At 34.7% G+C, this 22,347-nt stretch overlaps 2 protein-coding genes and 1 pseudogene across 2 annotated transcripts; 1 reads left to right on the top strand and 2 right to left on the bottom strand.

Annotated features, from left to right (window-relative positions):
• Window positions 1-1,124: 1,124 nt before the first annotated feature.
• On the bottom strand, window positions 1,125-3,824 carry LOC147404272 (G-type lectin S-receptor-like serine/threonine-protein kinase At1g34300). Its single transcript, XM_086440139.1, has one exon. The coding sequence runs from the start codon at window positions 3,726-3,728 to the stop codon at window positions 1,230-1,232; it is 2,499 nt and encodes an 832-aa protein (XP_086296265.1). The 5' UTR covers window positions 3,729-3,824; the 3' UTR covers window positions 1,125-1,229.
• Window positions 3,825-13,328: 9,504 nt separating this feature from the next.
• Window positions 13,329-14,561, top strand: LOC147404271 (G-type lectin S-receptor-like serine/threonine-protein kinase At1g34300 pseudogene; annotated as a pseudogene).
• A 316-nt stretch (window positions 14,562-14,877) lies between these two features.
• LOC147404270 (ammonium transporter 3 member 1-like) lies at window positions 14,878-18,394 on the bottom strand. The gene is made up of 3 exons (XM_086440140.1): window positions 17,656-18,394; window positions 16,061-16,346; window positions 14,878-15,711 (listed from the first exon to the last, which is right to left on the bottom strand). Exons 1-3 carry the CDS (start codon window positions 18,304-18,306, stop codon window positions 15,191-15,193), a joined length of 1,458 nt encoding a protein of 485 aa, XP_086296266.1. The 5' UTR covers window positions 18,307-18,394; the 3' UTR covers window positions 14,878-15,190.
• Window positions 18,395-22,347: the final 3,953 nt, after the last annotated feature.

The raw sequence follows: 22,347 nt of genomic DNA, 5'->3' as shown, positions 1-22,347 counted from the left end.
ATCAGTTCCAATAAAAAGGGAATAGAAATTGGAATTTTTTATATTACAAATCCAGTTTGTTTCTAGTTAAATGGGCACCCATTCACACCCCTAAGGCCATATAGTGGTTTTGGTGTTTATTTATTTTTTACCAAAATGAATATAATTTGCATGGACATTATGGTGATTTATCTTGAGATTTTATCTCAAATTCATAGAGATAATTTTTTTTTTTTTGGTAGAATTGCAATCATGCATTTATTACAAGTCATTTTCGATGATTTTTCAAAATATCATTTTCTACTATTTTACTACAACATGAATTCTTATAAAATGATAACCTTATTGCAGATGCAAAAATCCATAATCAACCTCAATACACCAGAGATTAGCTAATACTCCTCAAGATTTACTGATCCAAAATTCTCTGACGCCTAAGTCAGTTCAAGAGTTCACGTTGGAGTTTAGGGTAGAGAGAATGATTACCTTTCGTTGTGATTGATGGCCTTATTTATAGAGAGTTAGGGAGTAATTTTGATCTAATTTACTTACCTAATTAAACCTTATCTAGTTATAAAAGGTTATCATCTATTGCAATTTTATTACAAAAACTCCCTAACTTTATGATTTAAGTTAGTATGACTAATTTAGTAAGATTTCATATCAAACTGAGGGTCGTTGGGCCTACATGGATTATCAAATTGGCAATCCAACGCTACAGTCCTCTAGATTCCATGAAAAAACTCAGATCCAAAAGAACAAAATTTAAAAAGAACCATTTTTTAATCTAACAGAAGTTGAAAATGGATGACTAGAGAACTCTCAAATCTAAAACTAAAATTCAACAGTAACAGTTAATTTATATATTTTTTTTAGAGTTCTTAGAATTTTGTCATTTATAATCATGTGGGTCAGATCATATTTTTGGATGCCACAAATTGATGTGATTGGAATCCGCTTCAAAGTATGTTAAGCAACAAGTTGACCCTATCAATTTGAATTTTATGACGTGGATCACTGCTGCAAGGTTTGCAGGGTAACAAATTAAATTTGGTAAAAGTTTGTTTCATAACAAACATGATAAAGTACGGTTCGCTTAGAGTGTTTTGTAATAAAAAGAATAAGAAATGCATGATAAAGCGAACTGAGAAGGATGCCTCGTCTATTGTAGGTACGGGTAAACTCTAGTAGAGCAACAATTGAAAAAAGAAAAAGTAAAAATAATATCACAAAGCGAACTGAGGTTCAAGTCAATTAGATCTCAGAAGAGAGGATGATGTTTTGATGTCTTTCCCCGAGATGGATGATAAAGCGGATACGACTTGAAGAGATGAGGAGGAGGATGAAGGTGCCGGGGCTGAAGTTGCAAAGGTTGAAAGAACACTCACACTACTACTAACATTCCCACTTGTGCCACTAACAGACCCTTCTGTCGTCGCCTTTGGAATTGGTGGATTCTCGATTGTTGTAATCCCTTCCAACATCTGAACTACTTTCCCCATCATTGGCCTCTGTGATGGTTGTTCTTGGATGCACCAGAAACTCACTTGAATTGCCCTCATCACTTGCTCCATATCGACTTCATGTTCGGTAAGCCTTTTATCAACAATGCTGCCCACATTTCCCTTCTCAAATTCTTCGTAAGCCCACATAGAAAACTTCTTCCGACTAGTCTCCTCAGAGACTTCAAAGTTTCTTCGCCCACTTACTATCTCCAATAACACCATTCCATAGCTATAGATATCAGACTTGGATGTGATCGGAAGGTTCGCTAGCCACTCTGGAGCCAAGTATCCTCTAGTCCCTCTAAAACTTGTTAAGGATCGGTGTCGATGATCTTTTGGATTGATAAGCTTTGCAAGACCGAAATCCGAGACTTTGGCATTGTAATTCTCATCCAAAAGTATGTTCTCTGGCTTTATGTCACAGTGCACAATGCAATCTCGACATTCCTCATGTAGGTAGGTGATCCCTCTTGCAGTCCCAAGTGCCACACTGAATCGAGTTTCCCAATTCAAGAATCTTCCTGATGTCTCTTCCAGCGTGAAAAGGAAATTATCTAAGGACCCATTTTTCATGAACTCGTAAACCAGTAACCTATGACGACCTTCGGAGCAAAACCCAATTAATCTCACCAAATTCAAATGATGGGTACTACTTATTGTAGCAACCTCCATTCGAAATTGCCTTTCACCTTGTTCTATCCCTTCAAGCTGTTTCACGGCAACAACCGTTCTATTGGCAAGAACGCCTTTATAGACAGCCCCAAAACCTCCGGCTCCAAGCTTGTCCTTAAACCCCTTAGTAGAACGTTGGAGCTCCTTGTAAGAGAACTGAACGGGAGCACCTGAAGCGTACTCAAGAAGCGCATACTGTGACGACAATCCCCCAAAGTTAGGACGGTTCCTACAACACCACAACCACAGCCCACCCTCCAACAGGACCAACCCCGCAATTGTACCCAATACAACGACGGCAACCACCCACGCACGCAACTTCACCGTCTTTCTCTGGTTCACGGTCAAAGCTGGTGGGGGTGAGTTTGGGATCTCTAGTCCACAAATCTTGACAAAAGAAGTACTAGGGATAGCAGGGGATTGGTACCCACTAATAAAATTTGGTACTTTAAGATAACAAAGTCCTGTCCCATCAGCTAGGGTGCTCGAAGCAACACATGATCCACTCATAAGGCAATTCGACCGACACCCCGTTATCCCCACAGTGAAGACCTGGTCCGAAAGGTCAGGTGGATAAGTAAGGAACAAAGTATGGTCCAATTGCAACATTGATGCATTATTCGGGCAATCTCTAATCTCTGTCTTCCTCTTACACCCCTTTCTCTTATCATTTGAATCCAAAAATTCGAAACTCTGGGACAGGCAACCACAAATAGGTTTCGAATCATTATAACGACAAATACCCATGTTACCACAGTACCCGTAAACCTCACATTGATCTAAAACAGCTGCCCATCTCTGGACGTAAGTCGCACCACCCCTAACATAGCTATAAATCCTTAAATTACCATCTGAATCAAGCTTCACAAACCTAAGATCACTAGTTTCTCCATAATCACTGCTATAAGCCATAACAACAGGACTAGAAAATGTATCATCGTAAAGCTGTAAAATTCCTGTCTGTTGAATGCCCAAGCTCGGGGAACTTACGTTGTTCATGACAAAGGAAGAATTAAGCCCTTCGTTCCAATAAATTATAGTTTCGTTCCAATTAAGAGTAAGATTGCCCTTGTCGAGAAGAACAAAAGAGTAATTCCCCGATTGAAGTTTGTTTTTAGTAGTGAAATTCTGATATGGTAAGATGGTATCGGTTGGGTTATCGAAAGTAGACCAAATTGCGATGGACCCATTTTTGAGTGAGAAATTACCTGAATCATCGAGGGTTGCGGAGGTAACGCCTCTATTGGCGGTGTTAGATTGCCAGACTATGGTACCAGAGCCGTTGATTAGACGGAGATTTCCATCACGAAGGAGTTGGAATCGGGCGGCGGAGTCGACAATTACGGAGTCGCCACCAGCTTTCCAGATTGGGATGTTGGAGAAGGATATGGCGAGGGAGAAAGAAGAGGAAGTTATTGGGATGAAACTAAGAGAGAAGGTGTTGTTGGGAGAAGTCCAGTTGTTGTTGTTTGAGGGTTGAAGGGTTGAACCTAATGGGATTTGAGCACAAGTAATGGTGTAGAGAAGAGGGTATAGAAGGAAAATTGATAGAGGCATACATGGAATCACCATTTCTCTCTCTCTAGTCTCTACTGAAGGAAGATTGACAGAGAGATGTAGAGAATCACCATCTCCCTCTTTTTCGTGTGAGGGTTTCTTTTTTTTTTTTGTTATTTTTTTTTTGTATGCGGGTGTTTATATAAAATTTTAATCTTCATTGAATTTTTTTTTTTCTGTTTCCACTATCAAAAATAAAATATTATTATTAAGAATAAAGTCACACAACAGTAGATCAAGCTCAATGATTGAAAAATAAATTTTTTTTTTTTTTTTATATTATAAAATCATAGAATTTTATCCTTCACAGCCATGTGGCATCAGATCTTTATTTTGGGATGCAATAAGGTTATTTGGCCAGAAAACTTTTTTTACTAACTTGATAAAGAAAGTTTTCTTCAATGTTATTATTATTACTATTATTTTTTATTAAGTAAAGTGTATTTCATTATCCCATGAAACTTATAGATATTAATGAAAAAAATAGAGTAAAAAAATATAAATATAAATAAATAATTTATTAAGAAAAATATTTTTTTTTCAAATTAAACTTAATTATTTATTAATTTAAAAATATCTTAAAATACTATTTATATTTTTTAGAATTTAATAAAAAAATATATGTATTATGAAAAAAATTTAAGAAATTCTAGAAAAAATGAGTTATTTAAAAAATTCTTAAATAATTATTGATGTATTTAATGACAGAATAATTAAACTTGCCTAAACGGATTAGGCGGGTTGATGCCCAGAACCCAACTCAACTAATTTCGTGTTGTTTTCGAGTCGTTTTGAGATTGCCACCCCTAGTGTGAACTGTGAAAGAGGTAATAGAGGTTCAAAGAAGAGAGAGAGAGAGAGAAAAGATCAGTAATTTAGAGATACATCTCTGAGTTGTGATCAATATTTAAAATGCCTCCCTGTATTTTACTTTTTGACCTTGATCTCACTAATGCAAAAATGACTTAGATATACCCTTGTCATTAATTTCTAGCAAAAGAAAATACCCTTGACTTATTTGCTCTTTGAAACCATTGTCTAGTTCCAACCCTTCAACTAGGGGTGGCAATGGGTCAGATCATGTTCGTGTTGTGTTGAGTTGAAGTAAGGGTATTATGAAAATTTATCAAACTCAACCTATTTAATAATGGTGTACAAACTTAAATCCAATCCCAATCCATTTATATATAGGTGTACTTATCCGACCCATACATAACTTGTTTAATAAGATTCTAATCTTTGTTGAAAACAATCAATTACATTTTCATTGTCAAAAATAAAATATCATTACAAAAAATAAAGTCATGCAACCATAAATCAATATCTACCAACATAAATTAAGTATAACAAAACATAAACTAAGTTTTATCATAAAAATGGGTAATTTAAAAATTCTTAAATAATTGTTGATATATTTAAAATTATACGTTAATGATAGAATAATTAAACGTGTGGGTTGACACCCTTAACTTGGACTCGTCTCATTTAATAATCGTATTAGACCATGATTTTAAAACTCAGTTTCGTGTCTGGTTCAAAATCTTGAAAAATGAATGTGGGGTATCAAATCTCGTTCTAAAAATTAACTTGTGCGTCCGTTTCGTTCATGCTTGATACCGAGACGACTAAGATAATATGTCTCGATCTCAGACGAGCTTTGAAACTATGTGTTAGACAGGTTGACACTATTATGATCTAAACAAACTAATTTCGTGTCTTGTTCGTGGGTCATGTTAAGATTTTGTTTTTTTTTGTTTTTTTGTTTTTTTTGTTTTTTTTGAAATATTCAACTTCACTTTCCTTGAGAGCTACTATTGACACCCCAACTCTTACTTATTACACCAAAAAAAAAATCTGACAAAGAAGAGAGAGAGAGATCTTCTATTGGTAGCCCCAACATTTACTTATTCTCAATCATTCACTTATTTTCTTTATTTTCAATTGTGATGTAATACGTAAAAGTTGGAGTGTCAATAGCAACTCTTTTGTCCTTCCTTTGTCTACAACCTTTTGTATAAGGGAAAAACTGTAAGGGCATTAATTCAACTCATAAAACAAGGATTAGGACCTTGATATTAATTTAAAAAAGGTAAGGTTTGCTTAAAAAATTTCAAACACATAAAACTCAGACTGGACTAGGATCTAATAATACTTAGTTGGTCTAACCTGCTATGGTCGGCTAGTATATTTTATCTACGAATATTATGTATAATTAGATATATAATTTTATATTACAAATAATTAAAATATATTACAAAATAATAAATTTATTATCATCTTTAATCATTTTTCAACCAGTAGTTTAATATGGAGATTGCATCCTTATTATGATTAAAGCAATATCAAAATGAGCCTAGATGATGTCAATAAGCACAATCAAACTCAAAAATTAATCCAAGCCCATCGCATTTGGATTTAACCAATTTAGGGCTTGACCAAGTCTAACTTGAATCAATGTTGACAATCCTACAAGGATATTTCAACCTTCCCAAAAAATTCTATCTTGTTCTTGAGTTTCAAATGCTTAAGGAGTTATGCTTTATAGGTTAAAGAAGATTAAAGAAAAAAAAAAATTACTTTTGTGTGTTGAAGTCGTGGAGTTTTGGAGAGAAAAGCAAAGGATTTTTAGCCAAAAGTTGAGAATAAGGGTACTTAAGGCAATTTACATTAGTCTCTTAGAAAAGACAGTAATCAGGGAGTATATCATCAATTTAAAAATATAAAGGGTTGTATCCAATATTCACTAAATGCTAGAGAATTATCTCTAAATGACGTTAGAGTGAGAGATTGAAAGAGTGGACGAAGACTTTGATTGACCTTTGACGTATGTGTTTGGACTTTGGCATTAAGGTTCTTTCTCGGTTTAATGGAATAAGATATTTCTACAGTCAGCCTAAGAACGCGTCGTCCCAATTTCAAATCCCTTGGATTATTCTTAAGATTCGTTCAAGGTAAATGTGAAATGTCGAAGCTGTTGATTGTATTTTTCTTCGTCGTTTGGGTACGCTTCATTGGCCGACGAAATTGACTTTTTAAATTGTAAATAATAATATGTATCTTGTACTTCCGGATGTTGGATTGAAACCGAACCCCCAGTCTTTTTTATATTTGCCAATTGGAATATCAGGTGGGCACTTTTAATTACGGGTGCAACTTGATTCGGTTCAGTTTGGTTTGAGGTCAAATTGGAATTAGACTGACATAGGTCGATTTCACTAAATAAGAATTAGAATCAGAACCGAATTAAATTTTATTGGAATCAAACCAATTCAAACTGAATTAAAATCTGTTTGGTTCGATTCAATGCTATGGATTGTCAATATTCTATAAATTGTAAGTAATCTTTTTTAACAAAAAAAACAAACATATAACAAATCTAAAATTTCATACAATAATCACTAATCCATCCATAAAGAGTCATTAATTTATCCACAAAAAAATACGAATCTATGTCCTAACTCTTAAAATAATTCATGATAATTATTATATATATATTTTGCATAAGAGGTTCGGTTTTTTGTTTGGTTTAGTTCAATACAAGTTTAATCTGAGAATCAAACCAAATTGACCAATTCTCCATTATTGTAACTCGAAATCGAACCGCAACTTATTCCAAACCGAAGTAAACCACCTCAAAGCTATTGATTACAACTGTTGAGTATTTTGTACAAATTACTGGCATGGCTATTTTATTGAAATATTTATCAAAAGGGTCATATAGGGGTGTCAATGGGTCAATTCTGATTTGATTTCTAAGTTACTTAGAATCAGAACCATTATAGTTTTTCAAATTTGATTGAAAATAAGTGGAATCATAATTAAAATAGTAAAGTATTTCATGTAGTCGTTTGTTCCAGTTCTCAAAAATTAGATTACAAAAAAGATGGGTACCTGTTGACACTCCTAATATAATATAACCATTTTTTTAACCAAGATGAATATACTTTATACAGACACCTTGTAGCAATGAATTCCACCCTCCAAGGTTTAGTTGACCCTCGATTCAACTAGTTGCATGTAGGACTTTTTGAAGGGGCGATGCATGTGACTGTGGGATTAGTCTCACTCGAAGGGTGGGGATACATATAGGAGATTTTTCGGATCTCCCACTCTCCTCGAGATTTTGTATTGATGATGATGATTTGATCCTAAAATTGCATGTTGACTTTCCACTTTCTTCGGTCTTTTTCTTTAACTTGATTTTATCTTTCTGGTCGTCTTCTCCTCTGGTCTCACCTGAAAAAACACTAGTGTAGTGTCGGCCAACGGGCCTCCGATAGTTAAGTTAGAACTTGAAAAAAAATACATAATAAGGAAAAAAAAACTTAGAAACAGAGTAGTATTGACTATTTGGACTTTCCTTGAGATGGGAGTAATCTCCACGTAGACATCCCAATTTGAACGGACCCCTATTCGAAAGGACAAAAAAATAACTAATTTTCCAATAAAATTTGTCAACGGACCTAAAAAAACCCAAATCATTGAAACGTTGCATTTTGATCAATTTGAAGGCTCCCAAAACCCTCCAAAGGTCTAATGGACCCACCAAGGAGACTTTGCATATCCCCTACTTTTCTCATCTTTCACTGCTCTATTCTCGGATCTGAAACTACCCCAAGCCCACTTAAAACTCACCAACCCTCAATTCCCCAATAATCATTTTTCACCTCACCCAACTTAGCGTAACCCTAACTCCATACAACCCTAATTCTAAAACTCACTTACCTTCGAAACCTCATCCTAAAATAAATCCTAACCAATCTCAACAACCTAAAAATCTAAACCTAACAAATCAAAGTCTACATTAACAATCATAATCCACAAACCATTATCTATATCAATCAATCAACATTTAATCATCAAATGAGACTCTTGTCCTCACTACAATCTATCTCCTAAAAATCATTCTACACCAACATAAGCCATCACTTTTGTCTAACAAAATCACCACCCACATTTCATGTCATAAAGCTAATTCATCACATTTTTCTAATAAAACTACCAACCTACATCACAATCCATACATTTTCCTCATTATTCTCTTTAAACTCATTCTCACAAGTTATCCTTACACCCCTTTCTCCCAATTAACTCACGTAAATACTCCATCTTCATACCTTTTGGACATTTGTCACCGTCTCCTTCACCTTCCTAAAATTTAATCACCTAACTTCTTACACAACCTATTCTCTTAATAAAACATCATACACCCCTCATCCCACCTAACACTCAATCCCATTCTTTCAACCAAAGACCACATCATTTCACTTCACCCAACACTTAACCCAAATGGGTTGGGAGGAATCCAATCCATTTGGATAAAAAACTACTCATTTACCTCATTTTTCACAAATATCCTCATCTCAACTCTAAGTTTCACACCCCTTACCTGCAAAACTCTTGCCTTTCTCTAATTTTTCTATCTTTTCACCCCATCTTACCTTTAAAAGCAACCCTTAGCATTTATAAATACCCTCATTACCTTCTAAAAAAAGGTACCAAGACTAAGTCTAAAAAAAAGGGAAAAATTACTCTACTATTCTCACTTCATCTACTTAAAAAAATTTATACTCTCACAATTCTACTACGAACCTAAAAAAAATAATAAAAAAGGGAATGCCCAACCCTCAAGGTAGGGTGAGCGTAAGCATTGTATCTCCCCCTTTTCTACCTTTTCCTTCACCTCTTTAATTTTTCTTTTAAAAAGACTCTTCAGATGTGATGCTCCCCTTCCCTTATCTCTGGTAGATCAGAATTTGGTTCGGTTGAAAGTATAAGGGTTGTAATCACCTTCAAAAGAAAATTATTTTAAACCCTCCAACTTATTTTGAGGTTATTGGTACTTGGGTCCTTCTCAACCCATGAGAATAGACCCACAACCATTAACCAACACTTTTTTAGAACAAATATATGTTATTCCCAAAGTTAAATTCTATAAAGAGTATCTCTTTCAATGAGATGATCTCTATAATCCAAATCGATAATAAATCCCTTCTTAAGGTACAAATTATTAATCATGCGATTATTTTATTTTAGAATGACCAAGTTATTTTTTGAGATTACCACCGATTGGTGGAGAGAAAGGGCTTAACACATTCTCCTTTTTCTAATCGAACCACTTACCTCAATCTTAGATGGATCGATGTTTTATTCGTATGAGAGTCACTAAACACCAAAATAACATTTTTTTTTCTAAAAATACACCTTGGATGGCCATTCACACTCTTTTACAAAAAAGAATGGTGGCGACTCCAAACATTCGTAGTAGTGATCTTCGAACATCAAAAATCATGCATCCACACTTTCTATTTATAGAGTTTTACTCATTTACTTAGAAATTGTAACATCTTCTCATGATGTCTATTATTGATGGCCCATAATGTCATTATGAATCATTTCTCCTCTCATAATGACTTTAAAGTACCATTATTTAGGCTCATAATGACCTTGAAGTCCCATTGTCTTAGCTTTCGTAATTGGCCAGAGAAGTGACTTTTGCCTTACAGATTATTTAATTCGGTGTCTATTCAACTCATCGAGTTGACTTAGTCATGTTACGTATCTAAGGTTTGTTATGTTGATATCTTTACTCTTCATTTTGATACTATTCGAGTAGCTAGTTAGTTTTAGTGATTGATAGAGATCTTGTTTCTCCTTAAAGGATTGATCATTGTATTGTGCTAGGGGTTGACTTCTTGAGGAGGTTGAATCGTTTTATGATAAACTTGTATCGGGTTGGGCTCCTTGAGGAGACTAATCTGTTTTGAGAGTTGAAGAGTAAAGGAATTGACTCCATAGGAGGCCAAACCTCTTTGGAATTTAAATACTGAAGGGGTCAACTCTGTGGGAGGCTGAACTTCCTTGTGATTTAAAGAGTAAAGGGGTTGGCTCCTTAGGAGATCGAACCTCCTTGAGGTCTTAAGAATGAAGGGGTCGACTCCATGGGAGGCCAAACCTCCTTGGGGTTTGGAGAGTAAAGGGGTCAACTCCATGGGGAGGTTGAGCCTCCTTAGTTGGACAGTTTGAAAGGGTAAGATTTCCTAGGCCGAACCAAATGGGGTATGGGTTTGACCCATGGTATCCATTCAATTGGGTTTAGATCAAGTTGGGATATTATCTTCTCTAATCTCTAAGATAAAATATTTTTGGTTCCTACAATACCCACAATATGCAAAAAAAATATATATAAACATTAAAGTGATTTAAATTGATATTTTATCTCAAGTTCACATGATTTTTTTTTTTTATTTTAATTTTTTAATTCTTCTTGTGTGGTCAAAATCATGTGTTTATTATATGAGTCATTTTCAATTATTGAAATCAACACAGGGCCAAAAGTAAAATCACTCCTCTTAGATTTAAGAGTTTAGTGGCTATCCATTTTCAAGGTCTTTCAATTAGGATATAAAATGGATCGAACTTAAACCATAATTCAAATGATTCAATAATCGAATTTAGTGTGTTAAGAACCTTTGGAATAAATTCGAATAAAAAAAAATGGGTTGAATATGTTTGAGGTCCCTTGCTTTGAGTGGTATCCAGATTGGATATGGATTCATCCTCGTACTTGCCTGGATCTGAATAATATACTTCAAAATATATTTCTCTAGTACTTTGCTCCAACATGAATTCTTATGAAATGAAAGGATTGTAATGGTAATATAGAATTAGGGGCATAGCTGAGCTAGTAAGGAAGCAATGGGGGCACTTGGCCCCATATTACTTCGAGATACCCCTTAATCTCAACTAATTACACACCTTATTTGCACCAAAGCCCTCTAATCCCACCCCCACCCCTTTTCTATTTTTTGAAGATGAAAATGCCTCTTGACAAGACCTCCTCTCATAAATTAATTGAAAATGGCTTAAATATTTTTTTCTTCTAACTTCTAACAAAAAATCTCTGATTTATTTCCCAAAACTATTCATCTTCAAGCTCTTCAGTGTGCAATTAACTATTAAATGGTATAACAATTAACAAAGACATAAAACAGAAAAAATATAAAATGGTCAACAATTATTCCATTCAATTGACCTAAATCAAGAATTCCGGGTTGGTGTGGTTGGATCCATTGTAAGTGAAAATAAAATGGTTCATATGTGGTTTTATCTAGTTTATTCGAATTCAAATCCATATCCAGATAAAAAAAGTAAGATCTAAAAATGTATGTTGTTTAGATCCAATGGATCCGACCCATTTTATGCTCTACTTTGATGAGACTTAAGAAGAATTTTTATACGAATATATCATTTTAATGAATCTGATCTAAAAGCCATGACCACCCTTGAGAGGGTTGAAGTGTCAAATTTTGTGTACATAGTGTCTCAACTGTGGAGCGCAAAATGCACTTTAGAATCCGCGAAAAAGAACCTAATTTGAAAAGTCAAATTCGCTGACCAAGTCAACTGCTTTCGTGATTTACAACAGTGAATCTAGAGAACAATCCAACTGTCTTTAGGCTGAGACAATAATTTCCAGAAAACGGACGGTTGGGATACTATGGATTCTCTTGAAAAATGTATCTCTAGGAAATAGAATAGAATCTCGTCCTAACCGACTGTTTGAAGAAAAGCTTCAACCATGGTCCATGTATTGGGGCTAAAAAAAGTCCACAATTTCCTAACACCCACCAACCCTATTAAAACGTGAAAGACCCGCAACAGTCAACACTTCAACACCAACGACTAACGACTTTGTCAAAGTCTTTCCCCGCTAAGCTATCGGAATCCTCGTGCTTTTAATGAATACTTGAGATAACCTTCTATATTTTTAAACTAACCACGACATACCCCTTTACTACAGTCTTCTCTAAAAGACTGATGGAAGATGACCAACATTTGCCCTTGTTTTCAACCTCCAAGTAGAAATTGTTATTGACTTTTCTCATAGAAACTTGAGGTTTTCAACCCTGGATATTTTTTTGAGCACCCGACTAGTTCTCGGGGCACGTACAATCCTCTCACCCACTTGCAGCAAGTAATTTCTTAGATAAATCCGTGAGGGTGACTCCTAAGTGAGGATTCAAACTCAAGACCTTTGCTTCCTCAAGTGTTGTCTTGGCCATCTCACCAATGCTTGGGGATTAAACCTTTGAACTTCAAGATCAAGGTAGAAAAACCAAAGGTTTAGTAAGAAATTGAAAGTGATCGAATACAAACTAAAGATGAGGGTATTCAAGTCATTTTTATTAGTCTTGTGGTTGAAGACTGAGGTGAAAGGGTATGTCATCATTTAGAAAACATAGCGAGACATTTTAAAATGGACCCAAATTCAGAGAAGTTTTTCTAAAGAGAACTGATATTGGCTCTCCAATTATTACTTATTATACCCTAATTTCTTAAATTATTTGTCACACCCTGATTAAAGATTAAAACACATTATTCAAAGATTACGATGGTTTGACTCAACTTTGAACTCAATATTAAAATGATTAGTGTCATATAAAATCCTATAGCCCAAAAAATAGAAATCTAACATAAACAACAAAATAAATAAATAGATAAATAAAATGAAGAGTAATGGTGATTCCAATCACAAAGTCGTCTTCTTTGTGTGCTCTATACCTCTTTCACAACCACAAAGAGGACATAACACACACACACATACACACAGAAATGGTGATTCCATGTATCCCTCTATCAATCTTCCTTCTATACCCTCTTCTCCACACCATTACATCTGCACAAATCCCACTAGGTTCAATCCTTCAACCCTCCAACAACAACAACAGCAACAACTACTGGACCTCTCCAAACAACACCTTTTCTCTTGGTTTCATCCCCATTACTTCATCTTCTTTCTCCCTTGCTATCTCATTCTCCAACATCACAGTCTGGAAAGCTGGTGGTGACTCTGCAATAGTGGACTCCGCCGCCCGTTTCCAACTCCTCCACGACGGCAATCTCCGCCTAATCAACGGCTCTGGTACCATCATCTGGCAATCCATGACCACCAATCGCAGCGTTACCACTGCAACCCTCGATGATCTCGGTAATTTTTCACTCAAAAATGGGTCAATTACAATTTGGTCTACTTTCGATAATCCAACAGATACCATCTTACAATATCAGAATTTCACCATAAATAAGACCCTTCGAAATGGGAATTACTCTTTTGTTCTTCTCAGTTCTGGTAGTCTTAATCTTAGATGGAACCAAGATACAATTTATTGGAATAAAGGGCTTAATTCATCGTTAATCATGAAGAACAATGGAAGTTCCCTGAGCTTGAGCATTCAACAGACAGGAATTTTACAGCTTTACGACCCCACTTTTTCTAGTCCTGCTGTTATCGCTTATAGTAGTGATTATGGTGAGGCTAGTGATCTTAGGTTTTTGAAGCTTGATTCAGATGGTAATTTAAGGATTTATAGCTATATTAAGGGTGGTGGAACCTATGTAGAGAGATGGGCAGCTGTTCTAGATCAATGTGAGGTTTATGGGTATTGTGGTAACATGGGCCTTCGCAGTTATATAGATTCAATGCCTGTTTGTGATTGCATATCAGAGGAATTCGAGTTTTTGGATCCAAATGAGAGGAGAAAAGGGTGTAAGAGAAAGATGGAGCTTAAAGATTGCCCAAATAATGCAACAATGTTGAAATTGGATCACACCCTACTCCTTACTTACCCTCCCGAGCTCGTGAACCAAGTCTTCTTTGTCGGGATATCGGGGTGTAGGTTGAATTGCCTTATGAGTTTAAGTTGTGTCGCCTCTACTGTCTTATCTGAAGGGGAGGGACTTTGTTACCTTAAAGAACCGAATTTCCTTAGCGGCTATCTGTCCGCTGCTATCCCGAGTACTTCTTTTGTTAAGGTTTGTGGACCAATCTTTCGAGTTGGAAGGTAGTTCTAATGAGATAAAATTTGTTGAAAATTTTCTAAATGTAATTTTGTATTTGATGAGTAAGGATAATGTTGGTGTTTGTAAAAGTAATTATTTTTAAGGAATTTCACTTTTTAAAGTCATCTCTCTCTCCATCTCTCTCTACCTCTGAGTTTTTGAATTATTTCATTTGTAAAGATCATAAAAGAGATAACAATGGGTCCAATTAGTTATTTTTTTTTTCTTAGATTAACAATGGGTCCAAAAAAAGACTTTGGACATCTCTTTTTAACTGATATCTTTTAGAAAAAAAGTGATGTCTATTCTTTGAATAAAAACGTGCGAGTAAAAGATGATTTTGAATTAAATATCAAGCATAAACAATGTCTAAAGTCATTATTTGTAGTATAAGAAAATAATTGCTTGATATCATTAGCTTTCCATTCCTGGCTTGGGAAGAGAAACTAACCAAAGTACAAATTTTGATGGTCTCCAACAACCTCAATAACCTTCATCAGAATAAGATTATTCCCAAATTGCCATTTTTCCAAGCTCTATAAATTCCTTAAAACAACCAAACAATTCCTTCATAACTAACTGATATTTACACACACACATATGAACGCAAATCAAATTCGTGCCATCTCCTTTTTCTAGACCATCTGAGTAACACCAACAGAGGCCTTACTATGTTGGGTCTCATCAGAATACAATCCATGTTTTGTTGAATCGTACTTCTCGCCATCACCCCACAATGCATAAGCTTCTTCGCCATGAACCGCATCATCACCAATCAATAGTTGTTCTTCCGGCATTCGAAGTGGGATCACCAATCGTATCAAAAGGCAAATAATTGTCGTTACAACAACATTCCAACCTATAATGAAAAGTGCCCCCACAATTTGTTTAACAAATTGCACCCCACCAGAACCACCATAGAAGGCTCCCCTAGAATTGGTTACGGGCAAGAAAAGCGCGCAAAGTTCAGGTTCGGCGAAGAGGCCAGTCGTTAAACCACCTAAAAAACCTGCGACTGCATGTGTGTGGAAGACGCCTAGCGTGTCATCGACCTTCTGAAGTAATTTGGATCTCTTGTGGACAATCATCATCGTGAACCAAGGAATGCTTCCTGAGAGAATTCCCATTATAATAGCTGCCCATCCTTGCACAAGGCCTACCAAAAAAATAAAAAAGTGCACAATAAATTAAACCAAGTAAATTTAATGATTCAGACTTTAATACTGCATGGGCTAAGAAAACTTTATGGTGATGGTGTTAATCAGCTGGGCCAAATATAAAATCATCTATATGTACGTACTACGCCCGGAACTATTTGGGCCGATTTATGGGCCAGTTGCTAAAAAATATTCCAATTTTGAGCCCAACTTTAAACATGAATCGGGCCAAGCTCAGACTGATAACGAATGAAGTGGAAGCTGTTGATAAAGAGTATAACAGTTTTCGTGTACAACTGCGATGCACCAGATCAAACATTCCAAAAACAATGTGGTAGAAATGTTTACCTGCACCAGGGGTTATGCAAACAAGTCCTGTGATCATGCCTTGGACGGCTCCGATTACAGAAGGCTTCTTAAAGAAGATGACATCTAAGCAGGTCCACACAAGGAGGCTTGTTGCAGCACAAATGTTGGTGTTTAATACGGCCATCGAGGAATCAATGTTTGCTGTATAAGGATCTCCACCGTTGAATCCAGCCCAACCCATCCATAAGAGTCCTGCACCTGCCAACATCAACAAAACATTGTTGGGAGGGAATCTCTCTCTGTCCTTTGTTAAACGTGGCCCCACCTAAATCACAAACGAAGAAAAAATATCAAGTTAATCCCAGCCCTTAATTTTATTTGAGTTTCGTAATTTACCTTCATTCAATTAGAAAACTGGCCACAGGTAACTCAAGAAATATATAGAATATCAACCATGGTTTTAAAACTCATCCGAGACCAAGATCGAGACGTATCGTCCAAGTTAACTCAATATCAAAGCTGAACGAGACCAACTCACAAGTCACTTTTTTTTAACGAGATTTAATACCTCACATTGAGTTTTTTAATTTTTTGAATGAGACGTTTCAAATGTATCGAAAAACTCATCCAAGACAACTCCATATTGGGCCTAGACGAGACTAAATGCGAAACCGAGTTTTAAAACCAAGATATGAACTATTAAAATATAAAATCAAACTATTAAAATAAAATATGTATCCTAAAGATATGTCATATATTGCTAAGTTAACTTTACAAGTTATCTAAATAGATGTCAGTTTTGTGCTTTATACTCATTTGCAATCAATCGCCAACCTTTAATGGGGTGGGACTATAACTTTACAATTGTGGTGGGGAACAAATTTTATTTTCTGACTTGATTTGGACTATTAGATTATAATTTTATATCCAGACTTTAGATTTTTATAATTGATTAGGAAAACTAATTTATAAGATTCATTCCGAAAAATTTATAATAAGATCTAGAATCATAAGTGTTCCAATTTTCACAATTGTGTCATATAAAATCAAGTTGTTTGGTATTTTAGACAATTTTTAAAAGTTGGCGGGTTCATTAAAAATAAGATATAAAATATTCAAAATAGCTCAAAGTCTAAAGGTGAAGGAAACAATTTAAAATTTATAAATCACCGAGCCAATAAGTTATATAGAAATACAATTTATTAAAAAAATCAAGGGTAGACTCTAGCAAGGGATGAAGTGGAGGGCATTTTAGTAATTTTGTATTATTCTCTGATACAATACTACAGTCAGTGGTAAAAGTCAAATATTCCCCAAAATGGTAAGTTTTATTTATAAATTATCCAAATTAACATATTTGTGATAAATCCGATTTCGTAATTATTTATTTTTACCAAAACAGTCATATAACTCAAGTGCATATATTTATAAGGGTAAATTCATCAAATTTTCCTACATAGATAACCTTTTCATGAAAAAAAAAAAACATAATTAAGAAATTGGTTATATAACTGTATTAGTAAATATTAAAAAATATGACTGATTCAGTAATTTGCTTTCAAAAACACAGATCCGTTTTAGTAATTTCTTTAAAGAAAAAAAAAAGCCAAAAATTATTTCCAATCAAAACTTACCCAATAAGCAGCAGTGAACCCAGCAATCCCAGAAGAGAGATGAATAACATACCCACCAGAATAATCCATAACCCCCCAATGGAACAAAAACCCACCACCCCATAAACTAAAAGCCCCAATAGTGTACGAAAAGGTTAACCAAAGCGGTACAAAAGCCATCCAGGCCTTTATATTCATCCTCCCCAATAACGACCCCGCTATCAAAATCAACGTTATCGCCGCAAAAACAAACTGAAAATACACCATAGACGCCATTGGATAAAACGGCGCTATAACGGCCGTTTCGACACCACCGTTATGGTAATATTGTGTTGTTTCGGGTAATCTTGCTTGCCTAATTAGAAATTTTTGGCCCAAAGCAGGTCCAGCTTTGCCCCAAAAGGGGAGAAGTTGGTCTCCGAAGGACATCTTGTAGGCCCATGTGACCCAACAAATTAGGACAGCTGCGAAGGCATAAAGTGCCATAAAGGCTGAGTTTACGGCCCATTTTTTCTTAACTATGGAACCATAGAGGATTACCAAACCGGGTACGCTTTGCATACCAACAAGGGTTGCTGCTATCATCTGCCATGCGTTGTCCCCTTTGTTTAACCAATCAGGCACTGCGGCGGACGTGTTGCCCTGGTACGCCACTGGGACTACGCTAGCCATTGGTGGTAGGCGCTTCTGAGGTTTACGGTAAGTAAACCCACAACGTTTGATCCTGTTAGAGAGAGATGGGTTGTGGAAGCCTGAGAGGGAGTTTATATAGTGGAGGGTGATGAAGTCAGAGGGAGAAGGGATCTGTAGAGAGAATTTAATTTGGTGAGTTTAGTCATACACCTCATTGTTTTGGTAAATATTTGAGATACCCTTCCATAATTGACTTTTAGGAAAGAGACTTACATGCAAAATGACCAAAGTAGCCCATCTGCAATGTCAAAGCTAATATCCTTAGTTTTTCTCATTTTCCTCAAAATCCAAAGCATTTAATATTTAGGATAAAAATTTTGATTTCTTTGATGATTCCTAAATCCTAATGTTATTTCTCAAAAATATATTAATTTTCCCCTTGAAAAATTCATTGATTTCAATATTTGATTTTGTTTTTCTATCAAAGTCAACTTGAGAACCCACCAGGGGGTGTGGCGATGGTAAGACACTAGCAAGGCTTTGCTCCTAATCATCTGTCCGGTCCTCCAAAGCCTTTGACTTACCTGGCAAAAGGTGGTGTGGGTTGGACCAATGTTCAGTGGACTAGTCTATTGACTCAATGGTCTATGGTCTTAGTACAAGCCCAGATACGATACCAAGGTCTATGTTCTACGAGAATACCACTATATCAACAAAAAAAAAAAAAGTTCAGCTTGGGTAAAAAAATTTCTATGTTGAAAATTTGTCGACAAAAGAAAAATATACAAAATGAAAAAATTATCCATTTGATGAAAAACAAAAAAAGAAATATAAAAATTCAAGTAGTTGAAGTTGAGGCTATTACTTTCTAAGTAACAACAAGAAAAACAATGATCGAATTTCAATTTAAGTTGAAAAGAGGATTTATCATTTTTTTTTTTTTTTCATTCAATCTTGATAGTTGGAACACAAAATCCAATTGAATGAATAAAACATGTATTGTATCTCGAGGATGTGTCACATATCTGTAGGATAAATATAAAACAACTAGAATATTTTATATTTTACTAACTCAAGATTTCATGTTTTTTATATGACCATGGATCCCAACCTAATTTTTATTATTCATAAGGTAAAATAATAGGAAATCAATTAATTAATCAAATTACGAGAAGAATAATTGCTTATCTTGACACAAAATCCCAAGGATTCAGAAGGAATTTTGAAAAAGAAAAAAAAATGTCTATCTTTTCAATGAGTTGTAGGTGGGGGTATTTTAGTCACTTTTGGTTATTACTTATTGAAGACTACGGTCAAAGGGGGTGTACTATCAGTTTGAAAAGGCAGGGGTATGTTAATTATTTAGCAAAACCTTCGTTTTAGATTTTCGCACCGTTGAGATTGGAAGGTGGAGATTTGTTAGGAAAAGGTCGTTTTTGTCATATTTGGAAGGACAACTGGACGCGAGAAAGTAGGGGACGGTGTGAAAGAATCTCTTAGGTTCAGAGAATCTGAGAAGATTCAGGATCTGTCTTAAAAGGCTCTGTTGACATAATTATCCTCCTCATTGTTTCAAATCCCAGAGAAGGAATTAGAAACATTCTTTTAGGGTGTGATCTGTCCTTTAGAAACAATGGAAGGATAATTTCGTCATTAAAAAAATCGTTATAGCTGACATTTTTGCCAGCTTGACACCAGCTACGTAATCCAAAGCCTATAGCTTGTGAACAAAGCTAATACCTTTTCTTAGAAAGTCAAAGTTAAAAGTAAGGAAATGGATCAAGTCCGACCCAATATTCGATCCCATAACTTAGGGTTTGGATTTTCGATGGAGGATTTGGATTTTGGATTCTTAAAACGACCTTACCCCATACTAGTTGATATCATCTATATTTTATGTAACAAATTAGATCTGATCTGATCTGATCCGATCCAAATCCGTTGACATCATTGGATCGGATTTGGATTCAATAAGATTAATTTGATCCAATAACTACCCTTTGAATCACGGAAAAAGTATTTGATTGATTATGGGTCCAATCTTGGTACAATTCTAACCAATTGCCCTATATTGGATCATTGAGATACACAACATGTCTTGCTTGGGATTATCATGATGAGTGGATGGTTAACATCCTCGTGATTCGTACATTAATGTTTTGTAAGAACTATTGGTAAACTTGTGCAACTCATTCCGGTTTATGGGACTAAAGTGTACCTATTTGTCCTAAGAAGCAATTGATCATTCGGATTTGTGGGTCCATTTAGTTTTAGAATCAAAAAGAAAATGTTACGTATCGAAATCGACTAGTTGCACACCAACCTTAAAAATTTTCTTTATTTTTTTATAACCACTTTTTTAACTTATTAATTGCACTTCAATACATAATCTTTAAGGATTTAAAGTTTATTCATAATCCTATAACTTTGTATTCTTTACTCGCGCTCTATTTTCTCATGATTGATTTCGCTCATGTTTTCTTTAGAATCAAAGTATTTCTTGTAAAAATATTTTGAAATGTACAATTTTATAAACATGAATTAAAAATGATCAAGTATTCTTTGCAAAAATTACTGAATTAGCAAAAACTTCTATGAATACAATTGATGAAGAAAATAAATTTAAAAAAAAAATACAATATTTTTTAATTAATTTTAGATTGTAATCATCCAAATGAAATGCAAAGAAGAATTTTTAAGTGATAGAGTGCAATTGGCAATGGTCTGTGCATGTGCAAGTTGTTGGTCTCAAATATTATAATTAAGTTCTAATTGTGTGTGTGTGAGAGAGAGAGAGAGAGAGAGAGATATGGTTGGTAAGTTCGATGTTGGAAAATTAAATATTTTAATTTTTTAAGGTATCTTTAATTAATGGAGGTTGACGAGGACTTCATGTGACTTCTTCACATGTTTTGGGGTGCTTTGAAATTTGAATGTGACTTCAGAACTTATCTAAAACCAGACTTTGACTTGAGAAGCTTTTTTGAATTAATGAAACTGTTACAAGAAAAAAATATACTCAAAACACTTGTTAGTTAAATAACAAAAATGTATTAATGACATGTGTAATTGGATACGTTTTCCTTGAATTTGAATAAGGTGACATCATCCCCTACATTGTGACTTTGTTGTAGATATATTTTTCTACAAAATAAACAAAATAAAGGAATATAGAGTCCTTAGCAAGTTCAAGGCAATCTTTTCGTTAGAAGGAAAATGGAGACAATCTTCGTCAAAATATTTAAGACATTTTGAACTATTTAATATTTTAGGATTAATATTTAGTTTAGACCTCCATTGAAATTGAAATGTTTTGAATGAAATAGTATAAACCTAAAATCATGGCTCATAGTAATGAAGACTTTTAATTATAAATTACAAAAAAGTGAAGTTGCAGTGAAAATTTTAGAAAAATTTGAATCCATCTTCACCTTTGCTCACCACTAATCCCTTCGCTTGCTTAGCAAAAAAGACTTATGGAAAAAATATTTGTAAAATCTAATAAAGATATTATAAACTTCTTCAAACTAATGTTTCACCTACTTGTCTGGAAAAAATATTTGTAAAATCTAATAAAGATATTATAAACTTCTTCAAACTAATGTTTCACCTACTTGTCTATCGAGAAAAAAAAAGGGTTGTTGGGATTAGGGTGTGTACCTATCATGTGTAGTGGAATAATTCATAATTCAATCGAACTTGTGTCACGTTATTAGTGTTCGACAAAAGTCAAAAAAAACCAAATAGTGTGTATACATTGATGCTAGAGTATAAGATAAAATATCCTAACAAACTTTGATAGAATATTGGAGAGCTAAGAGCGCCAATAAGTTTTTTGTGTTCATACGTCTTAAATCTCTTTTATAGAAATTGATTTGGTTGTTGCAGTACTCTCTTTCTGTGACAACTCAGGATATTTTTAGTACTAACTCCCGATTAAAATCGTCTTATTAAATGATTAATGATAAGTAGATTCGAAAAACGTCACTTGAATTTCACTCGCTAACATGAATGTGTGTTCCGCACCATAGATATTTTTCTTTGTGTATCCCCAAAAAAAAGATCTATGGTTTTGTGCGC

Source organism: Akebia trifoliata, chromosome 4 (genome assembly GCF_017979445.1).
Source record: "Akebia trifoliata isolate Shusen 1 chromosome 4, ASM1797944v1, whole genome shotgun sequence".
Lineage (NCBI taxonomy): Eukaryota > Viridiplantae > Streptophyta > Magnoliopsida > Ranunculales > Lardizabalaceae > Akebia > Akebia trifoliata.
The sequence above is the reverse complement of the archived record's forward strand: the minus strand, read 5'-3'. Positions and strand labels throughout refer to the sequence as shown.